We start from the raw sequence: 11481 nt of genomic DNA on the forward strand, positions 1-11481 counted from the left end.
GAAAAATGGGTCAAAATCCATGACAGTGCTGCTGGGGTTTCACATGCATTGGGTAAAAGTCAGGGGGCTTTGGCCATTTGTTTGAAGCAACTAGGCGCAATACAGAAAGACTCTTTTGGTAGTAGTAATTCAGACACAATTAAAAAATTGCATGTATTCCTGTGCCAAAAAAAAATCATGATATTCCCCTTTCCCTGACTGAGATATTTGCAAGCTTGTTCCATAATCTGTGTTGTCAAAGCATTAAAAAAAAATTCTGCATCTCTTTCAGTCCAAGAAATTTAAGTATTATATTGCAGATTCATTCTCACACTTTTCAAAGGACTAGTATAAAGAAAAAGGTGGCACTGGGTGTGTCATTTTCCCTAGCTGAGGAGTATGTGTGAACCTCATACCTTTTCTCAGTATTTTGTATTGTTCGCAGAATGTATACTCTTGTACTGTATTGGTACATTCCTTGGGATTTTAGTGTCAAAATGAATTGTGAGTAAAGTAAAATCTGGAGTTAAAATTCATATTAACATGCAACTTACTCTGAAATCCTGGCACCAAACAGAAAGGATTTTATTTTAGCACTGACTTAAAGAACTGAATACACAGGACAGTCTAAATTCTTGAATTGTTTTGAATCTTTATCAGTACTTTGACAATATGTGCTCATACATGGGAGTTATGATCTATAAAATTCCCTGTGAGATGCATAGCAATTTCTGAGATTGTTCAACATCTTGAATTGGCTCGAATTAAGAAAAACATACTGCAAAAATAATAATACATATTATGTCCCAGTTTTAAATCAGAGCTATGCAAAGTCATGTTCTAGATTTTAGTTAACCTTAACTGAAAGGTGCTTAGATTGACAGTATTACACTGTGTCCCTGGGAGCCTGGACTAGGTGCTCACTTTGCCTGGCATAGCCACTCTGGCTGCTTTCAGTGGAGACTTGCAGTTTGCCTTGTAGTTGCTTGATTGATGTAGAGGCTGGTTTTCTGATAGCCTTATTTTTTTATTGCTTTTGCATTTCAGAAGTGACAACATGAGATTGATCCATGTTGTAACTAGACAGGTATCAGTGAGATAGAGACAGGGCACGCGCAGCTTGTGCGAACCTGGGCTCTGCCTCTCTGCTGAGGGACTTGCAGTGGCACAGGTATGTGAAAAACTAGGAGAGGGTCCTCCAACAATAGCAGGACCTCAAGACCTTTTGGACAGAGTAGCTAAAGTTGCTGCTTGGCCCAGTTGAGGACAGGACCTAAACATGATTTCCTAGCATTTCAAGCAAATGTCATACCTGCTGTATGTTGGCTGTCTGAACTGGACTGTCTTGTTCTCACCAGAAGTGATATTGTGGATCTAAGAATCCTTATTCCTCAAAAGTTTCACTGGCAGTTATATGTTCTTAGAAAAAGTTTTCCTTTAAGTAAATTATAATTTCCAATTAAAAAAAAAAAGTAATTGAAAAGTTCTTGCTTGGGTCTACTCAAGATCTTTGTAAGACTCTGGGGTTGCTTTTTGTTGTTGTTGTCTTTTTTTTCCCTGCTTTCATTGAATGCTTCAAGTAGCTTGTGCATTTCCCTGCTTTGTTCTCTCACGGGACCCTAAAGCCGGGACCTGATTGAAAGACCATAGGGATTTAATCAAATCTGATGGTGATTCATGCTTCTAATGCCTGAATCTGTCCTTTACTACTTTACAAACTGAGAAGGAATAAAACCCCATTTTATTGCTCAGCTGTTAAAAACTATTTGTAGAAGTTGCTAAGGTTCAAATCAAAAGCGCCCTCCCTTGAGAGCTATTAGTTAATTCTAAGTGCCATGGCGTTGCTTTTTTTCTTCTTCTCTCGCTTGAGATGTGGACTTATATCACTACTGCTGTTCAAACATCTGAGAGTTTTCCATTCCTTTGACAAACATGAGCCAAAGTGCTTAAGGACATCTGTTTATTTTATTTCTTTAATGAGAAAACCTTCCAATTTCTTACTGGCTCAGCTGTGTTTATTTACATTTTGTTAGTCATATGTGTGGGGCACCTTGGGACGTTAAAAACCTGCAGAGGCCTATGCTGAGGGCTGCTAGCAGGCATCCTGGTCAGAAAGGCAGAATAAGCCCTTCCTAAGGAAAACACAGTCCTTGGAACTCCATAAAATAGATTTTCAAAACAAATAGAGCCTAATTCACTCAGTAGATCATGGATTAAGTCAAGATGAATACAATTTGGAAAGGATTTTCTGAGGAAGTTGGAGATTTTTTTACCCACTGGAGGCTAAACCTTGTATTTAATGCCTTTTTAAGTTAAATTAAAAAAGCATTCAATCACTGCAGGTAATAAAATAGTCTGTTACTTTAGACATGCTGCTATATCAATTATTAGTTCATTATTGGAGAGAAGGGAGTAAATAATTCCAGCCGTTTGATTATTTCAAATGTGTATTTCGGGAGCAAGCATCTGTGTTCATCATCTGTACCTGGTAGATGAGAAGCAGCAGCAGCAATGGCAAAACCAGATCCACAATAGCTTAGGTGGCGGGCATGGGAGATGGTCTGAGCTTGTGTAGATGTAACCTCTTGTCCCAGAGCTTAGGTGAGCAGAGGGTTTTCGAAGCAAAGTGCATGTGTGGCATTTGCAAGTATTAAAGGATTATTTTTGACACAAAATATATATCAGAAACAATGCTGGACTGTCAAGCAAGCATGAGTAAAGAGAACCTGCTTTCTAGTATTGTTCGGTCGTGACTTGATTTTAAAGGAAAAATAGTTTTAAAAAAACAAAGGGACATAGCTTTTGTTGGGAAGTTGCATGTGCAAAATACGCAGTTGTGCTGAGGATTACACACTGTGATGTGTTTCCACCAAGTTTTCCATGAGTTTTGTATCTTTCACAGAGCTGTCAAGGGCTTACATATAGAAATACAGTGATTTTCCCATGAGGAGGGGAAGGGAATGAAGATGTATTTGGTTTAAATTCCACTCCCTCTTTAGACATTTATGTCCTGCATAGTAAAAAGAAATTATTTGGAGATTTTTGGTCATGAACCTTTTGTATTACTAAATAAAAATAATTTCCATTTGTTCTCAAACATCACGGCCCAGCTTTTAACCTGCATTTAAGTACAGTATTCCCACAGGACTGGAATCTATTTCAGAACTCGTGGGTTCAGACACTGGATAAATTAGTGTCATTACCATTTGTCCCTAAGCATAGTTCATTTAGAGAGGGAGAAGTACCTTTTCAACCTCTCTGTGCTCTTGAATGTGGGGATTTAGTGACTGACATGTCCATTTGCATATTAGAATCATTTCAAAGGTGTAGTCCCCAGCCACTTCTGAACAGATACATGCCAATAGAAAGGGAAGTCCTTTGGTAAATAATAAGCAATACTTCAGAAGTACCTCTCAAGCCACGTTAATGGTGAATATAAAAAAAGGTATCTGAGGAAAAGGGATTAATTAATACTTGCTTTCTGTCTAGCATGGACATTTCACACTGTGATGGCTGTAGATACTATTAATTTAAATTTAGTAGATTGTCTAATAAACTTGGATATAACAATCTTTAGGTAAAACAATATGTCTTCACTTTCGGAGAAAAAAAATTTAAAGCCTGAAAAGAGAGAGCTGGGTGATTCTATTTGAAAAAGGGCAATCTTTTTTTATAAAGTTTGAAGTGCGATCACTTAAGTCAGTCACTTCTGAAAATGGGTTTCAGTTCCTGAGCTACTTTGGTTACTTAGAACAATTTTTCTCACAAATACCCAGTCTCTCACTTGAAGAGCTCTGAGAAGCTAGGTCTAGCTGTAGCCTGTACCTATTTGAAAGATAAAATTGCAAGCTAAGCTACTTAAGTGTAGTAAAAAAGCTAAATATATTCTCTTCCTCAAAAAGATGTGGACTTACTTGAACTAGAACTGATGCACATGGTTAATTTCCCATTATTATGGAAAAGCCTTGTTCATGTCTCAAATTCTGATCAAGGTATAAAATGTTACAACCAAAGAATGATTATTCTCACAGACCTTTTTGAAATGCATGGTCCAGGCATTTTTATCTTTTATTATTATTATTGTTGTTGTTATTATTTATTAATTTTATACCACAACCAAGTGAGTTCATTTTCCAGGAGTTTCCAAGTAATTAAACACAATTAAAACTATTAAATTCCTTCTTTTGGTGACAACTTCATTATTAACAGCTAACCACAAGGAGGAGATTTAACTTAGAAAGCCCTTGATTGTATACTAATCCGTCTCTCACCTCTGGCTGACACCTGTGGCAGATAAACCCTATAGAATAGGAGTCTGATGAATACCCTTAATTAATACTTTCTTCCTTGTAGAAAAGTAATTATTTGCTCACGGCATAAACAGGTATTTGGCAGACATGTAAAGAGTCTGATTAGTTTTAAATACTAGGGCTTTATTTTGTTTTTTTTAAAGCCGGGGGGGGGGCGGGGAGGAGGGAAGAGATCTGAATCCAAGATCCATGCTCAGAATGACTTTGTCCTAACATTTTGAATGTCGGGTTAATTGGCACATTGCTAAATAGCAGCAGAGTCAGACAACAAGCTGATTTGTTATCCGTCTCAAAGGAGCCAGCTTTGCCCCTTTGCTAATGGCCTGCAAGTCTGAACAGGGTACCTGTAAGGCAGAGGCTTGGAATGGGCTTTGGAGCCAGGATCGGAGGCAAGAGTGACTTGCACTTGAGAGATTGCCAGAGATAAGTCTGCTTCTCTCTTCCTTTCAAATTACAGTGTACAATAGGTAAGAGCTGGCTGTGGACATCCAGCCAACTGGATTAGTACTAGCTGCAGGTGTTAACAAATGCATGTCTTTTTAATGTGTACTCTAGGGCAAGTATAAGCAGTTTATGAAGAATCAATCTCAGTGTTTCAGGAGAGCTGTGGTAAGAAAGTTTTAATATAGAGCCATTTGGGAAGATGCTGACAGTGCAATTTGTGTGGCTGCAATGCACATGGGCTTTTGTGTAGGTAATGCCAGTACCTTTAGTAGTGAAGGTATGGCAATGCAAGCTTGTGTGTAGGTTGGCTCCTGAAAAAGGGTCTGGGGACTTACATAGTGCATGCTGCAACGTACTTACAGCTATTTGTACCCACATTCAGTACCTTAAAGCTAATTTGGGTATGCCTATATATTCTGCATTTCATTTGCTAACATACAGACTAGTTGGAGTTTCACATGGAGTGAGCAGACCTAACTTCCCACTTTAACTCACTACTGTAATAGGGGAATATTTGTTCTTTGCTCACCTCCAGTTTTTGTGGAAGTTCTCTTTAGGCAGAGACAGACTGAAGGCTGTTCAACAAGCCATTTTTAGCTATTTTCTGTCATCCTACTACTCAAAGTAGGGAAACGAAAACAGAAACAGAGATTAATTTTAGGCAAGGTGTTATTAGCTTGGAGGACATAACTGAACTGAAATTGTAATATTAAAATGCAATTCACTTTAAATGTACAGAACTAGTTCAAGGATTAAGAACAGTGCATGCAACTAGCCAACATAAAAGCAACATTCAGAGCAAATGTGTCAGCTCATGCCGTTGGGATATGAAAGAAAATGTTCACCTTGGTGAATGGACATTTTTGTCTTCCTCTGCAGCATGTTCCACAGGTTTCTGTTGCCCATGTTTTCCTCTAGCAGGACTATCTGCTGAACAGGCAGCAAAATTACCCCAAAACAAGCAAATATGGAGCTGGGAGTTAGCAGTGCCTCACTTACAGTGGAAATTATCTAGCTCACAAGGTGTGGCCGTTGTTAGCAGTAGGCAATAGCGCATCAGCCCTTAGCTGAAAGCCACAGCTGTGACAGAAACAGCAGACAGACATGCCCAAGGATGCTCTTTAGGGCAAGCATTTTTGATCCAAAATGTTAAAAAGCAGCTTATCTTACTCCTTGTATGTTTTGATCTTTTATTGTTTATGAAGGAGTATTAGGGAATGGGGGGGATTTTTACCTCTCAGTTTCCTTTAGATGTGCACTGAGCAGAAATGGGTAGTTGTGAAACTGCTACTCCTGTTCATTAAAAATGGGGGTGAAGGGTGTATTGAGGAGGGGGAATATCAATCTCTTTGAGAATGAATACTTCAAAATGACCACTGCTCCCCTGATGCTTATCTCCCCCAGCTGATGGGAAGAAGCCTGTTAAAGCTGTGTGTTGGAGGGTCGGAGTGCCTGGTCTGTCATGTCAGAGCACCAGAGGTTAGCACTAAAAGTAATTTGTGGGGCTGTTTAATTTCGACACTGAAGGAGGTCCCAACAATGGTGCATGACGGAGATGAGGCATATAAGGATACGCTGTGGTGCTGGAGGTTTTATTTACAAAAGGAGTTTATTGCCTGTTTTCTATCCCTGCCTCTCATTGTCCTTGTTTGTGAAAGCATGACTCGTAGATTAGCAGAGGGGTAGGCCCTTGCTCTTCTAAAGTTACTAAACAAGCACTCAGAGTTGAGTTTTTAGATTAATCTATTTTCACTGTAAAAAGTGGTTCCTGGAGGAAATTTGATTTCAAGCTGTCTGTGGTCCATTCTTCCTTGGGCTTCTTATGCATCAGAAAACATTGGCTAGAGCTGTTACCCAGGAAGCTTGTTCCCAGGGCTCCAGGGTGCACTTTTCCTATGGAATGATGTGTTAGCAGGGATCATCAGTGTGAATGTGACAACTTTATGTTGCTCTGCTGAACTTGCATTACTCTAACATAGGCATTAGCAGGCCACCAGGGCATCCTCTGCAGCATAGAGATATCCTTTAGTGGTACAGGATTTCTGTGCTTAGGAAGAGCTCTACATCAACATCTTCGGATAAATTTAATTATTCTCTTTCAGATTATTTACACAATGTGCAGAGAATTTGGACAACATGTTGATTGATATACCTATCTCATTTTGGTGCTTTCCCATCAGTCTGATTTTCCTGTTTATTCATACTTGAAAGCTGTAGCAACTGTGTCTTTCCTCTGTGTGGGTACAACCTCTAGCACAGTGGGGTTCAAGTCTGGGACTAGTGCTTCTAGATGCTACAGTAATGCAAATAAATAACTGCCAGTAGAACCCTGGCCTAATGCCTCTAGATACCTATATCATACTGGGAGTGCTGATTTGCCTTTTAACTTTATCAGCCTCTTTAAGACTTGGAAGCATGCCTTGCTATAGAGGAAATGTCCATACTGTGAAGGCAGTGATGCCAAATCATTTCCCCAAATGACTTCCCCTCTGGGTGGTAAAGTGCATTTTTCTGTTTTATTTTCATTCCATCATATTCTCTATCTCAAGAGAAAGATTTTTTTTTTTTCCTCTCATCTACAGTTTAATTTCCATATTGTTTAGTTTAAGAGAAGGTAACTTCATACATTGTGGAAATGTTTCCTACTCCCCATTAGTGATTAATACCAATAAAGCTAAAGACAAAACTTAGAGGATAAATGACAGACACCAGCCAATGAGATTTCCTGAAAGAGTTTTAAAGGCTAATGATCCTTGAAATGTATAAAAATAAATTGCTTCATTAAAAACTATTTTACAAAATAATTTCTTCCTAGCAGCATATTTTCTTCAAAACAGTTCCCCCGTGTAACTACACCTGGGTAGTAAAATTTGATTCAGTGCTGTTCGTATGGAGCCACAGTCAGATGCCCTGATTACGCCTGTGTCCCTGTGCCTCATCAGGGGAGCAGGTTTGAGGCTTAAAATTAGAGACATGTTCAAGGCAAGTCTGTTGAAGTTTACTTTTTGCCCAGAGGAGAAAGTGCCCTTCTCTCTGGGACAGCAACAAGCATGTTTAAACATGAGTGACAGAGCTTTTCTTTAGATGGGCACAATGCTTGTGAGTCACACACATGGCTGAAACCACAGCCATTCTTCTCTAATTAAAGAGAACTACACCAAGAATGCGTAATAATTAGGTTAGTGTGTAATACACCATCCATGTCAACAGCATCTGCCACAAAGGTTGATTGAAATGTACGCATCCTCGAAACATTGTGCTCCGTGTTAGAGCTCCTCAACTAATTCATTTCTGTGCTGTCATACAAAAACATGACTCCACAGAAATCTGCAGAAAATTAGAGCAAAGACTACATATAAATCTGCCCTGGTTTAGCATGGCTTGTAACTTTAGTGGAGGAAAACCACCCACATAAACATAAAGATGAGAGATCCCTGTCCTAATGAAGATGAATTACAAATAAAAGCCTGTTGTGGGAATGCACTTTTTTTTTTCAAGTTGTCTGTTGTTTAGTTTGAACAGGCACAATGCTTTTGAGCTACGAGTGTTTATCAAATTAACCACAGATTATTTTTGCTTGTGTTTTTGAAGTATTTAATGAATAAGAAAATGTTCTGCTGGCAACCTTGTTTACATCAGTGCATTTCTCTGCTTTTGCTGTGGGTTTAGGAACAAGGTCAGTCATTTGGGGATGGGAGGAGTGGTTAACTTTATGCACGAGACATGGAAAAATGACTGAGATTCATTTAATATTGCGGTGCACCAGGCTGGGTAGAGCAGATCAGTTGATTGTATTTCAGAGTAACAGATCCGCAGAGGCTGTATCCAGTGTCCATTGGGCAGCTTTCAAGCAGTAAGCCAAGAGCTGTAGGAGCCCTGCGGCCGCCATCCTCCATCCAAGGGGCGGCTTGGACGACCAAGTAGATTTGCTCTGCACATGCAGTCAGCTGTTAATATAGCCCTCTAAGTCAGAAGAAAGGGAAATGGCCCAGCCAAAAGCGTCAGTCACTTCTGCCACACAGGATTGTCTGTGGGTGGCTTCTCTGGCCAAGCCCTGTCAGCTTGGGCTGATTTAAGCTTGCACTTGCTGACTTGGCGAAGAAATGAAGTGACAGCCCTCTCACAGGTAGTTGTGGTGTCTTGGCTGAGTAGCAAGGGGTAGGGAAAATCATTAATTTTCTAAAATGAATCAACTAAAAGCACCGAAGTAGAGCTGCAGGTAGTGTAGTCTTTCTCCAGGGGAATTTACTTAAGGTTTTGCCACTGATGTTGGTGGGAGTAGAATCTGGATGTGAGAAAGTTCACACGTGCTTAAGAACATATAGAAGCCATTTTAGAGCTGCTGGCATGTGCATTTTCACTTTCTCTTAATCGTTACAAGAATGTGTGCTAAAAATGCTGCAGACAGCCAGAGCTCCTGCATCCTGTCCTTCCCTTTTCAAAAGCAGTTTGGGACCCTCTCGGGGAAGGACCGAGTTAGACCCACATCTGGCCAAGGCAGGGGGCTGCTGATAACAAGAAAATGGCAGGATGAGCAAACTGTTTGCAGACAGGAGCATCGGATGCACATCACCATTTCTAACACACTAGAATGATAGATGAACCCATCTAGCGTTTTAATGTGCTGTGTCTTGTCTTGTTTTGTCTTTTTTTTTTTTTTTTAAAATCAGTGTAGTTATTTGGGTATAACTGCCATTATGGCTACAGTTCTGCCTCTGCAAGCATGCTTTATACCACTGCAGAGCACGCTCTGTCCTGAGCAGGAATTGTCATACTTAGACAAGCATTTTATCGTGCTATAATTGGTGTTGCATGGTAGGATGGGATTGGTTTAACTCTGCTGATGCTGTTAAGTAGGCAGCTTTAGTGGGGATGGAAGAGCTTTGCAGTAGCGTGCTCTTGCATCTCCTGCCCAGATGCAGGTGTGCTGCCGAGGACAGTAGGTACTGTATCACACGCTGGGCTCTGATGTGGTAACAACGCGTCTGCCTTTCTGTCCTGTTTTGTGCTGATCACCACAGTTAGTGTGGCGGTAAAGATCTCAGCCAAGCATGCTGAGACACATGGACTGCACCCTTTAGAGAAAGAGACTCAATTTATGTTTGAGTTCCTGGGTTCTATTTTCAGATTTTGATCATCAGGTTGCTGTTTGACATGAAAAGAGAATAATGCTGACCTTATATAGCTGGTGTGAAGGATGGAGTCAGGAAAGGATCGCCCTCCGTGTGCTCTCTTGCTCATAACTATGCCCTGACCATTCACTAATGATGCTATTGGAAATCAATTCTTGGTCTAACTTACTGAAGCAATTCTTATATAGTTTCAGATGTTTAAAGGTTCTTGTTATATCATCTGAACTGTGTGGGCTATTATTGGTCAAGGCGAGCCACAGACATCCTTCAAAGAACAGAATTTGATTATCTAAAAAAGCAAAAGAAAGGATGGGAAAATCATGTTAACATACACTTGGGAAATAAAATTATATTAATGCACATATCTTCAGAAACAGGAATGTGTAGATCCTATGTTTGCTCTAAGATCTCACACCCACCCTCACCTCCCCCCAAAAAAAGGAAAAGAAAATCAAAGTGAATGGAAAAAAACCTTGATTTTCCCCTAACAGGACACTACAACGTCTGTGCGGATAGGTCTTATGATGGAAGAAATGATCTTCAACCTTGCAGATACGCATCTGTTCTTTAATGACCTGGAGGTATGTAGCTGCTTATTTTATTTAACATCTCTCTAATCATTTGCATCTGGTTTACAAACTTATTTTTCTGGCTAAGAAACTTTAATTTTTGATCTCAAAGAAATGGGCTTATTGGAAGCATACTTTACTGTGTCCCTTTGACATCTTCATTTTGTTAAGGAATTTTTTTTCTAAATACGCAATAACAATGATGGCTTTTGGCAGTTTTACTAAATCTAATAATGAGGACATTGCTGCTCCTTCTCCTGAAATTTGCTATTTAATAATTATATTAAGCTAAATTAGCATAGATCCTCTGGGGCAGGTAGCAGTTAGCTATGAGGTTTTAAAAAATGGTCTCTGTTTTTGAGGACACTGAGTTTGCACACACAGACAGAGCAGGAGGTCTTCTCAAGCTTAGGCACACTGCAGGGTGAAACTATGGGAGTTTCAATGTAAAAGACCAAGAAGAAAAATTCTTTGTGTTTGTGGCATGATTAGATTTGACTATGACTTATACAAAGCAAAAATCATTTTAAATACATGGTAAAATTCAAGCCAAGGGATGCTAGCAGAATTCTGTCACCAGCTGAGAAACAGCTGTACAGCACTGATGAAAAGTTGTTTGCGTTGCAATCAGTAGAAACAGTCTGAATGAGTCACATGCAAAGTGGGTAAGATGGGTTTGTGCTGTGGGCACCTTGGAGTCAGAGTACTGCTTGAAGGTGTTCAGAGGAAAAAAAATCTGGGATCCCTGGGCAGACTTCTATGGTATTTTTCTTCACTTGAAAAAGGAAGAATTTGTTTCTGTGCCAGATGAAATGAGAGAAATTTTTCTGTGCCCGATGAGTTCAAGAGCTTCTGGTTCCTTCACTGCTTAATTGCACTGTGGTCCTCTGCATCACAGGAGGTACGTCCTTTCCTGCCACCTATCTCCTTACAAACTGAGGTTTCACTTGCTGAGAATTTTCATTTCCTTTCGAAGACAAGTAGTGGGTAGCATCTGAACTGACAGATTTTTCCTCTTTCAGCTTTTTTCAAAGAGGGTGTTGGCGA

At 39.8% G+C, this 11481-nt stretch overlaps 1 protein-coding gene across 10 annotated transcripts in view; it reads left to right on the top strand.

Annotated features, from left to right (window-relative positions):
- The window catches only part of EYA2 (EYA transcriptional coactivator and phosphatase 2), a 124058-nt gene that overhangs the window by 97233 nt on the left and 15344 nt on the right, over nt 1-11481 (top strand). For all 10 annotated transcript variants that reach the window (XM_054845726.1, XM_054845727.1, XM_054845723.1 and 7 more), the window contains one exon: nt 10357-10446. In XM_054845726.1, coding sequence (XP_054701701.1) covers nt 10357-10446 — 90 coding nt within the window. The remainder of the gene's footprint in view (nt 1-10356; nt 10447-11481) is intronic.

The sequence above is a fragment of the Grus americana genome, chromosome 17 (assembly GCF_028858705.1).
Source record: "Grus americana isolate bGruAme1 chromosome 17, bGruAme1.mat, whole genome shotgun sequence".
NCBI lineage: Eukaryota > Metazoa > Chordata > Aves > Gruiformes > Gruidae > Grus > Grus americana.